At 38.7% G+C, this 23,404-nt stretch overlaps 1 protein-coding gene across 4 annotated transcripts in view; it reads right to left on the bottom strand.

Annotated features, from left to right (window-relative positions):
- Positions 1 to 311: 311 nt before the first annotated feature.
- The window catches only part of CDH6 (cadherin 6), a 136,158-nt gene continuing 113,065 nt past the window's right edge, over positions 312 to 23,404 (bottom strand). For all 4 annotated transcript variants that reach the window (XM_025209959.1, XM_025209957.1, XM_025209958.1 and 1 more), the window contains 6 exons: positions 22,732 to 22,985; positions 15,966 to 16,102; positions 10,679 to 10,800; positions 9,717 to 9,834; positions 9,381 to 9,632; positions 312 to 4,623 (listed from right to left, as the gene is read on the bottom strand). In XM_025209959.1, coding sequence (XP_025065744.1) covers positions 4,133 to 4,623; positions 9,381 to 9,632; positions 9,717 to 9,834; positions 10,679 to 10,800; positions 15,966 to 16,102; positions 22,732 to 22,985 — 1,374 coding nt within the window. In that variant the 3' untranslated portion in view covers positions 312 to 4,132. The remainder of the gene's footprint in view (positions 4,624 to 9,380; positions 9,633 to 9,716; positions 9,835 to 10,678; positions 10,801 to 15,965; positions 16,103 to 22,731; positions 22,986 to 23,404) is intronic.

Raw genomic sequence — 23,404 nt, 5'->3', positions numbered from 1 at the left:
GGGCTGGCACTGGGCTGGCCCCAGCAGCCTTACCTGTGGTCCTGGGGGCCTCCTCGGGCTGTAACAGCTGCAATCCTGCCGCGCGAAGCCTGGCCAGTAGTGGCGTGTGGCTCCAGCTGGCCAGGCTCCAGCTTTGGGCAGCACATTTTGCTGCCCCATGTGCTACTTCACTTTTTCCACAGGTCAAAAAAACCCCTCCGTGCTGCTCCCTTGCAGCATGGAGAACAACTGAACGTGTGGTATGTGGCACTGCAGATATGTCTGCACGGTCACATACTGCATGGCCGTGCTCATCTGGACATGGCCATTGAATCAGAGGTGCATAAATTTGATAGCACAAAGTGAGCTGTTGCTTTTGCTCTTGCTCATGAAAGCTTATGCATCTCTGATTAAGTTAATCTATAAAGTGTATCTCTACTCTGCCTTCTACCTTACTTTAGACTAACACTGCTAACTGCCTTTCCCTGCTCATGAGTTAGTTTGGCATAGTCCTTTCATCCACTAATAGTACAAGCTGAAATGCAAATACTACTGCAAATTTTCTTTATTGTAATATGGCACTTGAAATATTTGTTGTTCAGAACTGGTATTCTTTAATTGCACTTTGTAGTACAGGAGATAAAGGATAATGTGGTACCAGGACACCCATAGGTAACCTTTTCTGGCTGTGGGCCAGAATGAGTCAAGATATGGTCAGAGGTGGGCAGGTGCTAGGATGCTGCCATCACCATTTATTTTGCCAGCAGCATGGGGAAAGTGCCTGTGGCCAGCACTCCTCCATACTGTGGCACAGAGAGTGTGCCCAAAGAAGGCAACACCCACCACCAAAGCTCCATGTCCATGGGCCAGGTCCAAAGGTTTCACAGGCTGAATATGGCCTGTGGGCCATAAGTTGCCAACCCAAGCTGTGAAGGAAAAAGAAAAGGCTGAATTTGACACCTTTTGCTAGATGAGATGCTACGTACATCTCATTTGAGAAAAAAATCATTGCTGATAAACTGAATGGAAAAAGAAAAAGGTGTGAGTATGTACGCACCTGCCTCAGGAGAATTTCTTAGATGAATGTATTTGCTACTCAGTGGGCCCATCTACATGAAACATATAGTGTGGGGTTGACTAATTAGCTCCACAGTAAATGTCTTGGTGTCTACATGTGCAGGGCAATTAGGCTTGAGTAATTAATCCTGCAGCAGGATAGTACCTGTAAATACAAGTATTTACAGGTACTATCCTGCTGTCAAGTTTTTTACTCCATAGAAGTGCATGTGTAGACACTGATTAGGCTGTCTGCCAGCTATCCCTGCACTGGAGCACCCTCATGCCCCAGCCAGTCCCTTTGCAGCACATTGAGCCAGGGAGGGAGAAATCCTGGACTAACGGGCTAATCCCTGAGCCCCCTTCCAGCTGACTCAATATGCTACGGTCCCAGGCATATGTTCAAATGGCACATGCAGGAGCAATAAACTCCATAGTTTATTATTTTACATTAATTGCGCATGTAGACATACCCAGTTTGTCACTATAATTTTGGTATCGGTAAATGACACAGTTTTATATCTGTTCATACAAGCATGAATGGCCCATTCTCTAGTTACTATGTCATTTTACCGACAAGATAAAACTATCTGTCAATAAAAATCAAAATTGTAGCCTGAACTGCTACTACATATCACTAATTCAGACCTAATGCTTTAGCCTATAAGAACATAAGTAATGTATTTTACCAGAACAGGCCAGTGATGCATCTAACTTGTCATTTTGCCCCAAATAATGGCTAATGTAACATTAGTTAAGGGAAAGCATAACAAGCCTGATTTCTAGTGGAATTTAGGTGGTTAAAGAGAAGATGTGCTTAATGGGATTTTCAAAATGTCTAGTCCTCTAACTCTGATTGTTGCATTAGGCAGTAAGGTCCAGATCTTCAAAGATATTTAAGTACATAACTCCTTGATATCAAGTTCCTTTGACATCTGAAATAAAGGTGCCTTTGATCTTCTCAGCCTTATGCATGTTTGAATATTCCATTAAGCATCTGTCGACATTGTCAGGACCCTGGGTATTTGTAGAAATTTGGCTTCAAACTCTCAGTTGTGTAATCACATTGAACTGGGAGGAGATTTCCTTCTAAGCCAAGTTGGTATTCAGTTTGATGTACCAAGGCTGATATCTTTTTACTTTATTTCCTTGATATTTTATCCAAAAAAAATATACTTATGTCTAATTCTTTTTGGAATCTCATTAAACCTATAATTAACATTCCTGAAGCAATGAGTCCCACAGATTATATGGTATTTGTTTCCCTTTGTCCCTTTTAATTTGCTGACTTTTAAGTTCGGTCTGGTCTTTGTATTGTTGAATAAACGAATAAGTTTTTGGTTTTTGTTCAAACTGAGTTATTTATGGTTTATTTATTTATGGTTATTTATGGTTTCAAGGAAAGAAAAAAAAAACCCTATTGAGTGGAATTTAAACCTTAAGATACAATTGAATATATAAAGAGAAACTTCAGGGTTTTTTTTCATATGTTAAAAATAACTTGTTTTGTTAAAGTGGTAATATGGTCCTTTGATAGAGTAATTCAGGTAACTGAATTAGAAAAGTATTGGTTACATATTTCCCTTGACATCCTAAAAGAAAGAATACTTTGTTGATTACTTTTGCATCATGCACTTGAATTGTAAAGGGGAGATATCAGCCTGTACCAAGTACTATAGCATCATTGTTTTCCCTTGAACAAGAAATGGCTTCTCTTGGCTTGGTACATAAAATGAAGAAACCATCTGTTTCAAATGCTCTCTCCTGAAATCTTGAACACTGGTTGACACACATAGCAAGGAGAGTGTACTAAACCCTTCTTGTTCTCACCACTGGAATGCTGAATGATTTCTATTTATTTCCGCATTCAGGGCTTGTAGTTACAAAAATGATTAGCAGTGACTTACTGTGAAAATATTTTCGATCTTTCCATCTTCAAAGAAGGTTTGAAACTGTATCCATCTAATCCTTGCAACATCCCTGTGACACAAGCAGTATCCTTCCAATTTACTGACGTCAAAAAATGGAATCAGCAAATCAAATTGTATATGAACTTAAGGATGCAGGGTACCTCTTTACTTCTTTGTACTTGCAAAGCCTGAGGGTGGCAGTCTCCTTAGGGCTGTCATTCACTTCCTACACATATGGGTAAGCAGAGGAATGACTGGAGTCTGACTCCATCTCACTAACTTGCTGGCCACCACAGGTGTACAGGGGGAAATAGTCTGTGCCTAGTATAGGATACAGCACAGCTACATTCTGTTCCTTGTGAAGGCTTACTCCAAGTCACAATCTAGCCCCAAGTGATTAGATGACTTGCACAGTGTCACAGAGATGGTGTTAGCACTGGACTAGTCCCTAGGAATACTGCCCTTCGAGGTATAGATTTCACACACTGTGGATCATATAGCATTTCCCTATGAATGCTAGGTCAAAAGAATATACACACAGTGGTCTACAGAGAATTATATGCAATGTGTTATTGTGGTTTTATGCTCGAGGGCAATGGCAAGTTCAAAGAAAATGCTTATATTTAAATGGCCATTAGACCTTTTTAAATTCATGAATAAGATTGACTCTCATCTTGTCCTTATAGTCTTTTCAGCTGACTCTAGTTGTATAATAAACCTTCATTCCATCAGTGTTACTTTTGACTATAATATTTAGGTTAAATTGTAATACCTCATTACATTAGGATGTGCAATACACAATCGACAGAGCAGTCATCTGAACTGTATAATCTGAATACAGTAAAAAGGTTAAGTGAGATGGAACAGTAATATACTCTAATTTACAATATAAGCAGAACAAGTAAAAATATTGCTCTCCTCCAATTGCCATTTCCCTCTGCTTATTCTGTGCCTGTATGACTGGCTTGGTAAATAAGGTGAACTCAAAAATAAAAATCTTGCCTCTTGGAAGCTCATAAAATTATACTAGAAAAAAGTTTTCTGACATTTGATCCACACAGACTGCAGTCATTAGACAATTAGAACTGGTAGAATAGAGAATCCTTTCACAGAGCTGTGGATATATAGAAAGAAATAACCACTTCACGTATCTCAATGCTGTTTCTGGAAATGAAAAAGGCAACATATTAAGAGTCTTTGTCACTGTCCACAGCGCCGTACATATCAGCCAATTTTTTAAACCGAGGCCCCCAGTCACTGAGATAATCATAGTCTTGATCTCCATCCGTAGTCACCGACTCCAAGGAGCTGAGGGACTCTGCAACGGAGCCATTACCTTCATATGCGTAGGTTGCTAAAGAGTCATATGGGGGTGCAGTGGGGTCTATATCATTTTCCTTTAACCTTTGGTTAATGAAATCTCTGACATCAGTGTTATCTCGTACTGCTGCAGTCCGGCGTGGCATAAAAAGTGTTTCTGGCACGATGTCTCTGCGTAATTTATTGTCTTCTATGGCTTCAGGGTTTCTCAATGTACCAATATCAAAAGCTTGGGTATCTTCTTCTCCACCACCTTCATCATTGTAACTGACAATGTTGTCTCTGATGTCCTCTTTGGAAATAATCAAAGGTTCTTTCTTTCGCTGCCGCCTCAGAGCTGCAAACAACACCACTGTAACTGGAAATAAAAATAAAATAGAGGAAAGGGAGTCAAAGGTAACCCATCAGTCAGTTAAAGCTTGTGCTGCTTGAACTCTGAGTTTTAGGAGTCACTCCACAAAACCGCAAATTCAAATGATTGATTTTCAGATTATACCATGTCTGCCTATGATCATGTTGGGAGTGGGATTCATATGAGAAAAAAGGGGATTTCAAGCTTACAGGAAGCCGTCCAGTGCAGCGTTTTATCAGTAGCTGCATTTTTATCCTGTGTTACGTAGAAAGTCCTCTAAAAAAAAAAAAAAAAAAATCAACCCCCACCCTTCAAAAAAGAAAAAGTACTGTGATACTGAGTATTAATTATTTTGACTACCTGAAATACTATCAGAATTGTGCTAATGGCATGGTTGGTAGATCCTGAGTTATGATGAACAGTTAGCGAAGTTGCATATCAAACTTTACTTTTCCGTGAAATACTTTCTGTTCCTGGATGGCAGTGCAGCAGATGGGGAAGATTCTCAGTAACTGATATCAACTGTGCTAGTTCTATTGACTTCCTTGGAGCAGAAGCCAGTTTTGAATGTGTTTCTGTGATGGAAACCCATAGCATTATCTGAGCACAGGGAAGATGTGGTTTTGATGTAATTATTACTGGACAATCCTATTAACAAAAATATTCTTAAAAAGTAAACAATTTGCACTAGCTGAGGATTTTGTTCCATATATCTAACTTTAAAGATGATTTAATCATCAAAACACGTGAGGTTTCTTAACCATTTTTTTCTTTCCCTTTAATTCTTAAGTGTGTGATCCTTTCTTTTATTTGTTGAAGGTGTTGTATTTATAGCCAAGATTCTGCCAAAAGCACTTCATTAAACATGCACCCATGTACAGCTTCACTAAGGACACGAGCTCCAGATGGGTAGAAGGGTTTATGCTCATAGAACTGATTTTTAGATCAGGGTCTAGGCTAGCTAATAAGTAAAACACCATTGCCTTTGGTTTCTTATCTGGATTCCACTTATCTTTTTTCTTAAAATGATAAATGACTATTTACCACTGAATGGCATTAACAACAACAATGTGGTGCTGTACTGTAATTATTTATGCTGCAGTACTCCCTGTAAATCCCAGTCATAGATCAGGACTCCCTTGTACTACACAGCGTACAGGAAAAAAATATGTACGATGATTTCTGTGACTACCTTCATAATAACTTGTTAAATACAAGTAACACCGATTCTATTTTGTTTTTTTCACCCAAATATGCCCTTCCAGGCCTGACCCTACAAATATTACTTGAGTTTAAATGGGATGCCTTTTGTATATTCTAGCATTTCAAAGCTTTTTTTTTTTTTTTTAAATCTCTCATGGCAGCCAACTTCCAGATTCTACATAGATGGAGAGCTGGATGGCTGTTGCAGTCTGCTCCTGTGCATGCAAAGTACCCATTAAAGCCAGTGACAAGTTTATGTGCCTAAAACATATAGCTTTACATAAAGTTCCTATTCTTGCAGTGTCCTTCTATTTTAATTGATAAAAGTCAGGAAACCGTCTTCAGAGGTTATCTGAGATGTGATGGCTTGGTAAATGAAGTGAAGACAAATAGGAGGGTCAGTCTTGATGATGATGAATTATTCATTTTCTAGTATCTCCCTAAAGATTTTAACCCAACTAGACATTTTCTGTGCTTATTGTACAAGCATGGAATAAAGGAAGTTCCTATCCTAGGGAGAACTGTCAGAATCTATAGAAGGGGAGGCTGGTGTTTAAGGAAAGATGCAGATCATTGTGGAGGAAACCCGAGAGTATTTGAAAACACAGAAGCCAGTTTTGAACATGTTCCTGAGATGTAAGAGCCAATACAGTTATCTGAGCACAGAGAACATATGGTCTTGATGTGGACTGTCCATGGAACTGATACGGGATAGTCCTGTTAACAAAAATGTTCATATAAAAATAAATGCTAAAATGGTACTTTCATGAATAACAGCTAACATCAAGTGTGTTTTATTCAAAGGGCTTTGATTTCAATTAAAAATATAAAATGCTGTGTTAAACTCAAACTACAGTCTTCTTATATTTACATCAACTTTTAACACTACCTGTGAGTTTCCAAAAAGCCATCTGGACCTTCTCAGATTCTAAATTTGGGCACTATTTCCTACCACTAAACACTGAAATCAGAAAATTATAGAGTATTGTTAATTGAAAATCTGCTTACATTGCATAGCGACATGAGCAATAACTGACATAAAGTGCTACTTAGAAAAGGGAATCAGTTATTTCCAATTGACACTAAACAGGAAATCGTTTAATGTCAGATTGATATTAATGAGCACAGCTGTACTGAACTCATGCAAAATGGTTTGCAGCACTGGACTTTTTTGTGATAAGTGTGGTGGTGGTAAGTGGCTTCAACCCTTAAAGACAAAGACAACAAGCTTTAAATACTGACTGCAATTCCATGTGAATTGCAAGCTTCCCTGTCATTTTTGGAATTTGCCCTGAATACAGGCAGTGCATATCTGTGCAGACCATTACCCTTTTTAATAAAAAAACTGCCTAGATCTGACTGCAACATATCCCTAAGACTAGCTAGGGATTCCCACCCTTTGTATTTACTGATGCTGGAAGGAGAGCAAGCCACATCCTTTTGAAAGGCGTACTATTTGGCCCAACTCAGTATGCTCTTTCAGCACAGAAGGAGGTGTTGTATCTATTTCAGTCCTCCTCATATGCCAAAATAACACCAATGCTAATGCAGATACCTTGCACCTGGTATGGTCATTTACATCTGTGTGAAATGGATGTAAATGGATACCCCCATTGTTAGGGAGGGGTGACTGATTAGGAAGTGTTTTACATTATTCAGGGGTATAGGTTGTAGCGGTGTTAGTCTAAGGACATAGGCAGACAAAATTCTTTGGATAAATCTGATACCTTTTATTAGACCAACTAAATAGTTGAATTTTTTTTTTCTTAGCAAGCCTTTGGGTTTCAAAACCCTTCATCAGGCTGAGGAAGCATCTGCAGCTGGTGTGTGCTCTTCCTGGATGGAATTAACAGTAAAGAAGCCAGAGGCTGGTATGCAGGCAAGAAAGGCAGTCAGTGAAGATGTAAATTGAGGAGTCAGCGGGTGAGAGAGAGGCTGGGGGGGTTGGAGGGGCGGAAGGGGGATGAATGTAGGAGGTAAATAGTGGAGAGGTACCTGGGGACTCAGATGTCAGGCAGGTTACAATGTGTCATAAATTCAATGTCTATATTTAGTCCATGGTTTTTTGTATCCAGGAGGTTGATGAAGTGAAGTTCATAGGCTCATTTGTGAAAAGTGTTTTGTAAATTCCCTTCTTGTATAATGTGGTCTGTATTTTACCATCCAGAATGGTAAAATATAGACTGTGTTATACAAGAAATGCACAGACCAACATACATATCTGCACAGATGCAGCAATCACCCTAAACACACCAAGAATGCTGTGATATACAGCCAGATCCTCAAAGACCACTGAATTTGCATTGAGGAGAACACCCGGGATTGCCATCTCACAAATCTTAAAAAGGCTTTCACTCAGCAAGGACTCTCCTCCAGACAGATAGATTGCACGTTTGAAAGAGCCACCTAGATACCACGTGAAGAATTGCTGCGGTACAGAAGGAAAACCTCCAAGAAGTGCACACTGCTGGTTATGACATATCACCCCTTCCTCGAACTTATACAGAAAATCCTCAAACAATTGCAACCCATACTAGAAGGAGACCCAATTCTTAAAGAGATCTTTCCAGAACCACCCATCCTAGCCTTCAAACAAGCACCAAACCTCGCTAACCTCATCACCAGAAGCAAACTTCCTATGGCCCAAAACACAATGAATGGATCCAGACCATGCCATGACATGAAATGCAAAACCTGCCAACACATCTCCACCACCCCCAAAATTACTACACCCCACAACAGAGCCATCAGAATTCCTGGATCTTACACGTGCACCTCCAGAAATGTAATATCCAATGCACCAAATGCCCTGATGGAAAATACGTAGGAGAGACCAAACAACAACTACGCACCGGAATGAATGCATACGGGAAATCTATTAAAGACAGGAATATCCAATTATGGGTAGGGGCAAGTTTCTCACAGGAAAACCACTCTCTCTCCAATCTCTCAGTTCTAACCCTCAAAGGGAATTTACAAAACACTTTCCACATATAAGCCCATGAATTTGACTTCATCAACCTCCTGAATAAAACAAAATCATGGACTAAATATAAACATTGGATTTATGACACATTATAACCTGCCTGACATCTGAGTCCCCAGGTACCTCTCCACTATTTACCTCCTACATTCATCCCCCTTCTACCTCTCCAACCCCGCCCAGCCTGTCTCTCACCCACTGACTCCTCAATTTACATCTTCACTGACTGCCTTTCTTGCATGCATACCAGCCTCTGGCTTCTTTACTGTTAATTCCATCCAGGAATAACACAAACCAACTGTGGATGCTTCCTCAGCCTGACAAACATTTTTTTAACCCAAAAGCTTCTTAAGAATTTTTTTCCAACTATTTAGTTGGTCTAATAAAAGATATGAGATTTACACAAAGAAGCCTGTCTTACATTATTCAGACACTTTGTTGGAAGAAAAACAAATGTAGATTATTTCTCCGTTACATAACAATGAAAGAAATAAATCTCCAAAGGGTCTTTGGCATGTAATGCTTATCCTTTCTCCAGTCTCTCTTCTCATAAAAGAAATACCTCTAGGTCACTTACCTAGTAATATAATGATGCAGAGGAGAATGGCAATCAAAGCTCCTGTGCTAAGGCCAGTGGGATGGATTAATGCTTCTGCATTACATGACAGCATCTTCCCCCGATGGTCACAGGCACACACTCGGATAGTCACTGTTTCTGTGCTGCTCTGGATAGGGTAATCATTGTCTGATATTACCACAGGCAGGAGGTACATACTCATTTCATGTCGGCTATATCTGTTTTTTCGGGTGAAGATCCCTGCTGTGTTGTCTGAAAATGCAAATGGAGTGTTAAAGGACTACTAGTTCAAAAGCTGAAAACGGAGAATAAACTAAAACCTTCCTAGGAATTCACCTCTGTTGTCCTGTAGCGTGAAGTTTGAACTACTGGCTGCTTCAGGAGCCAGGGAGAATGAAAACTGGTGTCCACCAAATGAGTCGTCCTTATCAACAGCACTTAGGGTCTGTATCAGCTAAAACAATAACAACAAAATTATCTAACAACAGAAAACTATAGGCCTTATTCTTATTTCCACCAAGGCCATCTACTCTAGCAGTCTAAAGGATCTCTTACTTATTTAGGACAAAAAATTATTTTTTCTTCCACTTTAAGATTCAGGATGCTGCCAGAGTACCTTTAAATCAAAAGTGGGCTTTGTGTACTGTTCAGAGTGACTAAAAAATATGTAATTATATTAGTCCTTCAGTCTTCTAATGGAATGAAGATGTGAAAGTGTTATCTTGAAAATCCTGTGAAATCCAAGGGGTCACACTTTGGACAGATGACATTTATATCACAAGTGGGTGGAAAACTAATAACAACCAGCTGCAGAAGTGAAGGGTGAGATAGTCAAAGATGAGTTGAGTATTCATCGACACAAATTCCATTTAATAGGAAATCTGTGGCAGAATCCCCTAGAATAGCTGCTGCTTTGAACCATCAGATAACAGGACTTGAAGGACTACAGCATGGGGCTACCATGACCTTTAAGTGCTCTTAGGAAGGGATGAAGGAAATGCTGTGGCATACAGATACAAAATCCCATACTCAAGGGAAGAGACAGGGAAGTGAATCAGGAATAACAAGACAGAGGACAAAAAGAAATTACATTTAACTATGTAAAACACAGCATTGCATTAGCTACAAGAATGCTAACTATAATCAGATACGACGCAGTCACTGTTTAATTTAATTTTGTGACACTGACAGCTCGTTACAGCACGAAGTATGCTTCCTGATGAAGTGGTGCAAGAATAATGCTTAAACTGAATCCATTTTTAATTTTTCCTATTATGGAGTGCAAACAATCAACGCACCTGTTCTGCCTTTGCATTTTCACAGACGAAGGTCTCGTAAAACATAGCAAACTCTGGGGCATTGTCATTTACATCCAAAACCTTAATGAACACAGGGACACGGCTGCTTTGCTTTGGGTTGTCTGTAATGATAAAAAAAAGGGATAAAAATAATACACTTCCTGACTTAGTTTTGGGAAAGAAAAGGATAGATTTAAGGGCTAAGTCCTTCAACTCTTTACTGAAAGATAAAAAATATACTGTACTTCTGCAAGATGCTCTATTGACTTAAATGAGACTAATTATGAGGTTGATCTTATGCAGACTTATGCATCTAAGTAAATTTATTCAGGTCCTGTGTGTGGACTACTTGTATGAGTAAGGATGACTAAAAGTGAACCCAAATTGGTAAAGCACTTTTGAGCATAAAAAGTTATTATCTGTTGCTGTTATTAGAGAAGCTTTCTGACCTTTTGTAGATTGATCTTTGGTTGCTGCTGCTCTAGAGCTGACACTAAAATGCATCATCGAAAGAACATAAGCCCTATGTAATAAGTTACTTCTCCCAAAGGAGTTCTATGAAGTAGCAAAAAAAAAAGGATAGACTAAAGTTTACTTGAAAATGTTTTGAGTTTCTACTACTTATGAAATTCAGTTTACTGCTTAAAAGTATGTAAAAGCAATTAGGATAATTATTGTGGTTTTGAGTTGACTTCTAAACTGAAAAAAGACAGACTTCATATTCTTTTGATGTATATAATTTAAAAATGAAACCAAAAATAGTCCCAAAACACAACTTTGAGTGAAAACAACATCACAACCTACAGGCTGACAATTCTTTTATTGGTTTCTTTCCAGTTTCAAAATTGGTTTTAATAGGTTTGAATTACCCTCCATGTTACTATTTTTTATTGATTATTAACAAATCATAAATTATATTCAAAGGCCAAATTATTCTAATAATAGTAGTGGATAAAAGATAACAACTGTTGAGGCTTTTATTTATTTAAAATCATTCACTGGAATAGTTTTTCTAGAGTTGGGATTTTATTTTAACTTACCATACTTAATTATTCTGAATGTATGTATAGTATAGACTAGGACAGACAAAAGTCCACACAAGAATATAGATACAAATGTCATATCTGTGCAATTGGCAATATCCAAGAGTCAAACTTAAATGTGCAGTTACTACTCATATTGCATGCTTCTTTGTACAAACACAAGTTTTGGGGTTTGTTTGTTTTTTGTTTAACTTACTGTGATTCCAAAACTTCTAAAATATCAGTATAGTAAATAGGAGAATTTTCATCAAAATATATCATTTGCAGTCACAAACACACATCTTTTTTAAGGATCTATCTAGCAGGAAATGTAGGCTCCAATATATTTATGCAGACTTCAAGCCTTATTGCTCTTTCTTTTCTCCCTCAAAACCATTTCCATTAATGAATAGGAGTTGACTAATTTCTCCCTGCTGTCACTTAACTGTTATTGGGCTCTCCAGCAAGAAGCAGACAGCTCCCTCATCCTGTAAACAACCCTCCTTAGTTACGCATGTGGTTTCTGTCAAGTCACAGATGGAAATCCAAAATTTCTTCTGATCATGGCCTTGAAATTCTTTCTGAAGTGCAAAATCCAGCCTGCCCTTTTTAATTCAAGGGTAGAGAGTTTGTTTGATTTAAAGCACTTCAGAGTTCCATTAAGACGGTAGCATGATCATCTGTAAATTAGAAGGTGTGGGTTCTATTTGCAATTCTACAGGTTCTTTTGGTAGAGTCACTGCTGTCCCAGGTGAAACCACAAGCATATAGATATTCAGACTTTTTTCCCAGTGTAAAAATAGCCACTCCAGGGCTTGGGACAGAAATTACATAAACTAGTATTAGTGATTGGAAACTGGTTCAAATCTGTAACACAACAAAAGTTCAGTGTACATAAACTGCTTTCGATATGGCCAAAACAGTTTAAGATAAACCTGGATAGATGTTGTATCAGACTTAACTGATTTAGGTTAAATCAGTTTATTGAATTTTTGTCCCAGATACCCTCCAGAAATCATAGTCCCCCAGCACCCCAGGATTCTCCTCCCCCATGAATCCACTTGGGCTAGCTGTGGCCCAAGCTGGCTGCTGCAGCCGCACAGGGAGGTGTGCTCTAGAGTGCCCCCCCCCACCCACTTCCTCCCAGTTTCTGGCCTGATCCACTGCAGGCATAGGGCTACATTTCCAGAATCAAAAAGTGAATGTTTGTTCCCTTGCTTACTGGTTCTATCTGTGCAGCTTAAACTAAACCTGTGAAGATTGAATCAATACAGTCCGGGGTTTTTTGACTGTCTGTACTTAGCCCAGGAGAAAAACAACTTGGGGACAAGCAGAATTAAAACACTCCTGGGAGAATTTCTTCTGGGAGACTGAATGTCTGTACATGTGGCTTCTCTCAGGAGAGAACATAGTCCTCCAGCTTCCCCTCTCCTCACCCCTCACTCCCAGGGAGACAATGTGTTGCTCCCCTCAGGGACAAATCATGCCCCCTTCACAATCTCTATATTGTACTGCAGGAAACACAGGCTGATCATGAGCAGTCTGGGGCAGCCAATCTGCTGCCCTATGCACTGAAGACATCTGTCACCAGGCACACTAAGGAAACCTTCAGAGCAAGTTGAGATTTTGTGCACAAGGCTCTCCACGTTGTTTTACAGTGTCAGTACTGCAGCCTCTCTGCTTTTAAGGGCCTCAGCATTTGAATGGCTGTACATACAGCGCTGGGTAAGTTTTTCTACCAGGGGAAGAAACTTAGAAGAATTCTCCCAGATTATCTGACTGTGTGTGTAGCCTTTTTCTGTGACTCCGGATAAATTACTAATGTCTTATGTTTCAAAAACTTAGATATTTAGAGTATTAATTGAGATGCCAAGAGCCTGAGCCTGAAGCTGCTACCGACTTCACTTGGAGATGTGTATGTGGTGTGCTTTGAAAAACAGGCTGAAACCAAGCAACTCAAGAAAAACAAGGAAAAATGGAAGCGCCCCAAGTCTGGACATGCCTATATTGTTTCCAGCAACACTTAGTACACCATTATGAATCATGTGCTGCCACTCACTCGCTCTCTACCCTGTACCGTATGTTGAAAAAATGAAATGTATCTGTTGTTAGAGTAGCACCCAGCATGAGCCAGTAGACAAGCCTGAGATTGAGGACCAGAAAGTGATATTGAGTGTGCTCTGTGTGAATGTCAAACAATAGTTACATTATATTAGCATGCATGGAGTAGGCATGCTGTGCTTCACTACAGTGCTCTCATGAATGGCTGGAGGTACTGTAGACATAACCTTAGTGCTTATTTTGTATAATATTTGTCAAAATTATTCTGTTTCTCCATTTTGTTTCCAGTGGATGACAATATTCACCATTGTAATATGCTTTTATTTACAAGCTTTCTGTTTTATGGTTATTATTGTTAAAGGCAGTACACTTCAGTGGTATGTGCTTTCATATTTAATATTCAATATTTTCTTTAGTGTAGGAAAATGATATGCATATAAAATTTAATGGAGTGGTTCAGCATTGAGAGCAATTGCTGATTTGCTCGAGCTTGTGTAGAAGGGAGAGGGGGGTCAGAGATAGGCTTTCATTTAGTTTAGTTTAGCCTAGTTTGGGCCAGAAAAAAATATGAGTCATCTTATGACAGAAATTAGTCTGGGACAATGATACCATCCAGCCTGGAAGTGTGACTTGTGAAGAAGCTTGCTGCTAGCATACAAAATTTAGCCTAGCAAAGATGGATCCTATGCTGGGCAGAGCCTTGCTTTTGACTGGAAAAATTTAGTTCAAAGGATAAATTTGCTTTAGGCGGATGATGAAGTAAACTTACCAGCTTGGAAACTCAGTCTAGACAAAGGCTTTTTTTAATTTTGAATTTACTTTAGTTGGGGATAAATTGCTATTGAGCTACTCTAAGAATTTTGGTACTCTGTAGTAATTCAGTTCCTACAGGGCCTACATTTTTACAAAAGGTATATTTCCCACTTTTTCAAAATGCTTTTTAGTTTGATTGGGTTTTTTTAAGTTCTTTCTTATGCAGAGTATTTGAGTCTACAACAAACAACTCGGCCACATCAGACCATCGTGGGAGAGCTTCAGAAGATTCAAAAGGAATATGAATAGGGGGCCCAACTGGCAAAAGTATTTTGTATGCTGCAAGATTTTTGTAAGCACTGTTTTATGTAAATTTCAGCTGATGACTATCCTTTAGTATCCTATCCCACTACGATAATCAAGCTGTGTTATATCAGGTAATTTTCATTTTAAAAGAGGCCTGCTACAGAATAAAGGAGAGAGAGAGTGGAGAATTCATTATCTTCTTCCATATCTTAAGAGTTTAATGACCTGCTCTATATCCACATACCTTCCACATACCTATGAGAAAATAGGACCTAGAATTCTCTCATGCCAAGTTTTTAAAAAGGAGTGCCCTGAGACTCTCTACCAGCATCTAAACTATTGAACATTTTTATAACAAATTACCCTAATATATCCATTTTACTATGCCACAAAATCATATCCAACCCCATATAGGAGGAGGCAAGGCCAAAGAAATTATTAGAACTGCACCCACTTACACCACATGCCAGTGTTTTCAGCATGCCTCAAGAGGAAGATGAGAGAGGTCTCTGTTGTAGTTAATATGTAATTAGAGGGGATTTTTTGTTGATGGTGCCTAACTAACATAAACCTTGTATATCTTCTGGGATATCTTGCTCCTAAAACAACTAGTATCATCACCAGGCGGACTTCTAAGTATGCTTGTAAATTAGGAAGAAATGCAATGTTTTATTAGCCATGGCTGGGCATTTCAAAGGAGATTAAGGGAGTTAGATACCTAATTCCCACTAAATTTTAATTTAATTTGGGTACCTAACTCTACCTCACTTTACTTGAAAATTCCCAAGCTGCACAATACGGTTGGATTTAGCCATTGGTGACTTGTGTGCTGTATACAACATTTTAAGTCAGCATATCGTGTCCTAATTAAACAGCTAAGAGCATTTTTTCCTGTCTGATTGATTTGGAAACACAATAGTGTCAAGTTTCTTCCTGTTCAGATATGAAAATAATCTCTTCATAAATTGTGAGCCTAGAAAAAAGAAAAACACAGAGCATCTTTTTCAGTGTTTCCCCTTCTTGATTAGTATTGAGCAGGTCCATCCATATAGCCTGACATCTTACCAGCCATCCTTTACACACTCTCAGCTAGGAGGCTAAATTCATTACATCAGGGACAGTGATGGTATTTAGGTTTGACTTACTGATCTCTGCTGCTATTATTGTAATGTTGTGCCACAGCACTGTTTCCCGGTCAAGGGGTTTTGAAGTAAATATTGAACCGTTTCCAGAATTGATGTTGAATACTCTGTCCATATCAGTATGCCGATCTACAGAATACCTGAAAATACAGAGAGAGTGTTTAGAAAAAAGTTTTCATTTTAATCTCTGTTTTTAAACAATTACCTAAGACTAAACATCATACAGCAAGTAAGTCAGTTGCCTAATTTTTAGTACGGACTTTGGCATCTTGATATATTCCTACAAAGGACTCTGTTCTGCGCTGTTGAGTAATGACATATTGGAGGGTTTGATTTAGAAGGTGGGGCGCTGTTACTGAATAAATGAATTGCTGCATAATTTACATACTTTTGAGAAGCATCAAAGATTTGCCTTTTAGTGAAAAATGTGGAGTCTGCATCTTGAAAGATATGACATTTATTTTAAGGCTGAGTTGAGTTTCCCATTACAAATCCCTCTTCTCATGGTTTGATATCTCAGCTCTGCCCAATCTGTTTTGATACAAAATTTGGCAGCTCAGGTGCAATTTTTCTTTCACCCCAATGGTATTGGGTTTTAGAAAAGCAAAATAAAAAAAAAAAAGCACAAAACTGAGATCAGTATAGCTGATTTATCCCTCCATGGCTAATACTATCTAAAAGTGTGTTCTAGCATATTAAAGTGTAATTTAACTTGTTCTCTGCTTCATAATATCTAGAGATAGATCTGAACACTAATAAGGTTTGAGGAACATCAGAATCTAAATATGTATTTTATTTCTTATCTGACCTCTCTCTCTCTCTCTGTTATGCTGAGCTAAATCTGAACTTTAAAGCCAAATATCTCTAATTCTTGGAAGGAGTTTTGATAACAAGATTCAAATGTGGTTACTTAACTCCATATATTGCTAAAATGAAATTGCCACATAATAAAGATAGGGTTTAAATACTCTTCCCATATTGAGAGAGAAGAGTTAGATTCTTGCTATGGGTTTAATTGTGAGCTAATCTGCATGTCTGGAGCATACATAAGGTTTTGCTTACTCTCCTCTGTGATTTCCTTGCAGGTCATAACAATGTGGAGGAAGCAGTCACTCCTGCATTCCTATGCTGGAGAATTGGTAAGGAGAGGAAAAAGCAGCGCTTGGTTGAGCCCACATGCTGAGGAAAGAAAACTGCACCAGAAAAATGACTGTGAAGATTACTACTCTGAGAGAGCAAAGGTAAAAGGAGGAACTGACTTGATTTAATTTCTGCTCTATTCCTAAAGTAGCTTAAGTAGGTGCTTGCTGTCCATTACCCAAGGCATGTTCGAGGTGCCAGTCCAGCTGATGTGTGAACTTCTCATTTATCTCAGCAGAAAATCCAAACACAAAGAAAGAGCAGAATGAAAGAGTCCAGTTCAACCATGTGAGTCTGAGGGGAAAAGATGTTGCCTCATGGCTTATACTATGAGTCTGAAAAGCCAAAAATAGTCCGACACTCGTATGTACTTGTGTATGCTTTACTATTTGGTAATTTTTTATCATGAAAAAAGATAAAGATCAAGATATCTCTTGATCTGCTCTTTAATAAACATCTGATTTTTAGCTTGCCTTATCTTTTGAGTCCAAGCCAAAAACCATGCAGTGATCATTACATTCCAATTCTTAAAAAAAGGTGAAACAGGTATTTAAATGTACAGGCCAGAATAAGGTAAAAACAACCTGTAAGTAAACTAAAGCATACCCGCTCTTTCCCCTTGTTCCCTGGTGGCTGATTTGATACTCCATTATATGGTTACTGTTATCTGAGCAATCACAGAAATGTCTCTTCAGTCATAGGAGCAAGTTAATGGCATAAGCATACCATATTTCATGGTGTGTAAGTTGAGGGTTGAACCCAAAAAATGTACCCTTACATTTCCACCACAACTTATACACTGTATCTATACTTCAGCCGGACCCTGTGTTGGCATCCTGCCACATGGGGAGGTGTTGTGTTGGAGGGCTCTGGGGAAGTTGGGTCGGGGCCCTGGGGCCTCAGGCAGCACAAGGCCTGGGGGGCGCTGCCACTGGAGAGGGAAGGTTTCCCCCCGGCAGCTCAGGGGCTGCCTGGCCTGCCAGCAGCTCACTCCCCAGCCACAAGAAAGGCAGACAGGCTCTGCCAAAAGCAGGATTGGGCCCTCACCACTTATACCTTCAGCAGGCTCCTGCAGCCCACAGAACACCTGGCACTGCCTGGGAAGGGGCTGTGTTGCCCCATGGGCAGTTCGGGGGGAAGGAGTGGTAGGAGAAGGCAGCAGGGATAGCACATGAGGTGCTGAAAGCCCAGCACCCCGTGTTGGCCATGGAGCGAGGTGGCAACTTCCCAGGTAGTGCCAGGCATCATGTGGGCCGCAGGGGCCGGATGAAGGCAGAAGCGGTGAGGGGCCCAATCATGCTTTTGGCAGAGCCAGCTTGCCTGTCCTGTGGCCAGAAGATGAGCTTTCAGTGGACTGTGCACCCCATGAGCTGCAGGAGAGGCCAGTCCTTTCTCCCATGGTGGCAATACCCACCGGACCTGGTTCGGCAGGCTGCCAGGGGGCAGGTGTTGCCTGAGCTTGGAGGCACCCTATCCAACTCTCACACATGCTTGTCTGGGCTTCAGCACCTCACACACCTTTCCTGCCACCTTCTCCTGCTGTCACAGTACCCAGCCACCTTCCTTCCACACCCCCTGCCCTAGCAAGACAGGGTCGACTTATACACAGGATCTATGAAAATCCTAATTTTTTTGAGCGGAAATATGGTGTTGACTTATAACTCATAGACTTGTACACCATAAAAGTACAGTACTTGTTTTTGGCAGTGCCACTGTGTTCCCTAGCTCCATGCAGGACAGTGTGTAGTAGTTGTAGAATTCTACAACATAGTTGTAGAATTGCTCCAAATGTTTCCACTTAGCAGTTTTCCATCAAAAAAATGGAATATTGTCACACTTCAAATGTTTTATGAAAACCCTTTGACCTACACTTGGGAACATGCTAAGTCTTTTCTGTGAAATGTTTTGGAATTTCTAATCTGTGGCAAGCTTAGTTTTTCATTCCTGGTTGGAACAAAGCCAAATTTGGAATATCAGCCTCTTCAATGAAATTGAATTTCTATTTTCCAGTCAGCTCTAGTAACACTTATGCCTTTATTCAGCAAGCTATTTAGGTATGTGTCTATCTTTAATAGCCCATTATTATATATATATTTTTTATCATGCAATTGCTTATGGTTAAAATTAGGGGTTGTTGAATTGGGGAGATAGTGCCTTGAGGTGCCATGGTCATTTACTCTAGAAGAGTCTCACAATTTAGTTCTGCATGTGATGAATCACCCTTCCCTTGAGCTTTTTTTAACCTTATCACAGCTATAACATTGAAGTTTCCTTGTTAAAAATATTTATTATTTGCAAATATTTATTATATATGCAAGTTGTCATGTGTCTCTGTAAACATTAGGTCATCTGTACAGCACAAAGTTAAGCTCAATAAAGCAATACAAGTGAACAGAATCTTGATGCAGTATTAATTTTGTTTTTTCATATTCCAGAGAAAATACAAACAAGGTCAGTACAGTTAAAAGCATATTCTAATTATATTATTAACCCTGGCCTAGAAGAATAATTTTAATAAAATAGATTGTAATTTCTGTCTCTCCATTTATATAATCCCAGGTCTCTTTTGATCAAGACCTGCTAATTATGTTGAACTGATGGTGATTCTGACTTAATGGACAGTCTACCAAGAATTAAGCAGACAACATCAAACTCGTTTTTACATTTCTTTAATGAAATTACTGGTGCATATATGTCAGTTTTCTGGACTTTATCCCTTTCCAACCCTGTGAAATTGAGAAACTAGGAAGTTAATAATATACATATATATCTTTCTGCACAGAATATAAGAAAGATAAGTTAATACATGCAAGTATGTCTTCAGTAAAATACACAAACAAAATTAAGTCTTACATTTGCTTGAAGATAATTTTCTTTTGGGATTCTTTAGATAAATCAAATCACAGCAGGGAGGTAGTTCCAATGAATGATGAACTACATTATGCCTTTGAGGAATTAACACAGCAAAAACAAGCCAACTAGAGAGTTCAAAAGGATCTAATACACAATATAATATTCCCAAAAGAAGCATAATTTTTCTTTTTTTTTAATTTGGGAAAAGATTCAGAGATTCATAATTTTTCCTCTGTTTATATTAAATGCAAGCATTTCACAAGATTTTCACTATCACAAGATTTTCACTATCACAATTGGATAACAATTCATCACTATATGTGAGCCGTTTGTTTATATTTATCTATACACCTATCAACTGTATAATGTACCCTTTCTTACTGCTATTTTACAGTTAATAAACCTTTTCTGTAAGGTCTGGACTGAAGAAATGCACCCCACTGATATGTAACTGGTGATCAATTCACTCATGGCTATAGCAGATATTTCAGCAAAGTCCACGTCTTAACCTTCTCCTTTCATGCATTGCAATATTCAGCAGCCTGCTGGTTAATGCAACCACAAGTCAAGGAGATTTGTGGGTCAGGAAGGGACATATTTGTGAATTGTTCATAATGCATTTTCATAATGATATTGTAAAGGATTCTTTAACGGAAGATCAAAGTGACTTCCATCTACCAGAGTTAGGGCTCAGGTTATTTAAAAAGAAAAATCCCCACTCAAGAGAAGAAAAATGGAAAGTTTTCATACTACCATTAAGTGTCTAAAGATTTTATCTCTTGCTGTCAAGGAAAATTGACAAGTGAATGTCATGTCATACTTATACAGTAAGTGACAAGTCATACATATACGGTCTAATTGCATAATTCCCCAAGCTCAGAGTGAAAATCAGATCTAGCATTTACAAGTGTAATGGAAAAAAATCACCCTGTCAAGAAGATGTAGCCTCTACCTGTCCTCCTAATGCTGGGAGATGCCCAAGAGAGAAGCACCATAAAAGCCCATTTAAGAATCCATTTTGTTGGAGACCTACATCTCATAGGTTCCTCATTTGGCTTCCATTCTTCCCTCTTATTCCTTTCCCTGCTAAATCATATTAACCACTGTCGACCACTCTGTAATTTTAAGGCGTTTCCCTTTAAAATTACCACTTATTGTCATATTTGAATATAATATTACCAGGATTGGATTCTCTACTGGTATGAGATTATTTCCTTAGTATGGGTTGTGTTCCATCTGTTATGTAAGGGTGAAATCATGAGTTGGTTTACATGGCTTTGATCAAAATACAAAATCCAATCAAATCTTTATAAAAAATACCGATTAGCTATGCCAGCATGTCAATTAGTGTGATACAGGACACAAGAACTATTCAATACCATTCCTTCATCATACAGTTAACTGAAGAAAGATAATTTTTTTGTAGAGTGTTTGTTTTCTGTTTTTGCTTTGTCATCTTGTTCTTAGAAGAATTTGTAGTATATGGTCTATAGCAGAAAACAATTTTCATAGTTAAAATAAATCTTGACATTAGATTATTGTAATCTGACACTAGATTATTATTTTACTCTACTTCTATTACAGTTTTTGTTATTTATATTGTAATAACACTTAGGAGATCTAGTTGATGGACCAGGATAGCACTGTGCTGTACAAGGGTGTGGTCTCTGCCAGAAGAGTTTAGTATCAGTGAAATAGCAATGAAAATATTTACCTATTTCATATGGTGGGATATGATGTTAACACTTGTTTTCTCTAAAACACCTTGAGATACTTCAGTAGAAGATAGTTGGTGAAGAGGAAAGTATTCAAGGTAAGCTTTTATTTTATGTACTCCGGGTTTTTTTCAACCTTCCTCTTTTTTAGCCTCATTTCTCCTTATTTTAGGCAAGCTTTCAGTGCCCCCACCCAAAAATTCTATAAAATCAAGAATTACTTTATTTTATACTGCTGATAATTATTACTACAGCAAGTAACTACAAAGCATATTTCTCATTTCCTCTTCCTAATTGTTGGTCTGTTGTAATGCACTGATTAAAGTGATTCATTTATTCTAAATTTTTCCCCTGTGCTGCTCCAAAAACCTGGAGTAATCAAACAGGTTTTTTTTGTTTGTTTCTTTTGTTTTTTCTCTTACTATATGGGGCTTTTCTTAGAAAGATCTACACAACACAGCAGGGTTGTTTATATCCTTGCGTATCACTTGTGAAGTCATTTAAAACAGGGACTCGGCTTTAATTACTCAGAACTTCAAATTACCTTTAAGAATAGATAAGTGCCTAGTAACATACATAATTTATGAAGTTTGTAAGATGGATTGTACTCTCATTTGCACCAGTGAGTAATTCCATTGAAGTCAATGGAGTTCTACCAATACCAATGAGATCAGAGTCTGTACGTGTATACATATATCTAAGTTGGTAAACATAGCAGTTATCTTTTAAAAAATCAGTTTTTCCATCTTAAAACGGGGAAATGTAACGCCGGTATTTTTAAAGCTTCTCCATGAACTAGCTAATGTACTTAATTTCTATAGAGTAATGAAATAATGCTAAATGCAAACATATTTGAAATGTAAATCAACTTGTATAATACACATGCACAAACACTCTTGTGTATATATTTAACTTATGCAATACATAAGCATATATGCATGTATCTAAAAATGATTTCATTGTTAAAGACAATGGGGTTTTTTTGTGTGCAGGTGCCTGAATAAAGACAAAAATAAAGCATGAGAAAGATAAGAGTATGAGCTGAAATGGTGTATGCTTACTTGACAGGATTCTTGGCACCATCAGGATCTTGAGCTGACACTGTTCCTATAACGCTGTTTATCTGAGCATCTTCTTTAACTTCTATTATATATGCTGGTCTGCTGAACACCGGTGGCTCGTCCACATCTTCCACCAAAATTCTAACTGTAGCAGAGTCCTTGAATGGCCCCAAGTAGAGGAATCGTGCTTCTACGTGAGTATTGGTAGCTTCCACTTTCAGAGTATACAGCCTTTTCTTTTCAAAATCTAAAGCCTTGGAAAGTAAATGAGTTGCAAGACACCAATCAGTGAGAAGTTTCTGGGGACTGACCATTTAAAGCTAATTTAAGTAGTATCTTGACATGCCAAACGAACTGGTGATGTGTTGGAGGGATCTTTGGGAGCTAATAGGAACCCCTAATAAATATTCTACTGCATAGATAGGGAGGATTGGCATAGATAAGATTCTTCTGATGTTGAGGGAGTAGGGGTGGCCAACTTGCTCTACGCGTGCCACAAGAAGCCCAAGAAGCCTCTGTGTGTTGCACCCAGCAGATTGGCAAGGGGACAGGCAGCACGGTGTTAGATAGGACAGGGAGCAGAAACCAGAGCAGCAAATCAGGCAAGAAGTGGATTGGAGGAAGCAGACAGCAAAACAGAAGATTAGGCAGGGAGCAGAAACTACAGCAGCAG

This window comes from Alligator sinensis, unplaced genomic scaffold, assembly GCF_000455745.1.
Source record: "Alligator sinensis unplaced genomic scaffold, ASM45574v1 scaffold408_1, whole genome shotgun sequence".
NCBI lineage: Eukaryota > Metazoa > Chordata > Crocodylia > Alligatoridae > Alligator > Alligator sinensis.
Note: the sequence above shows the minus strand (reverse complement) of the source record. Positions and strands in the feature narration are given on the sequence as shown.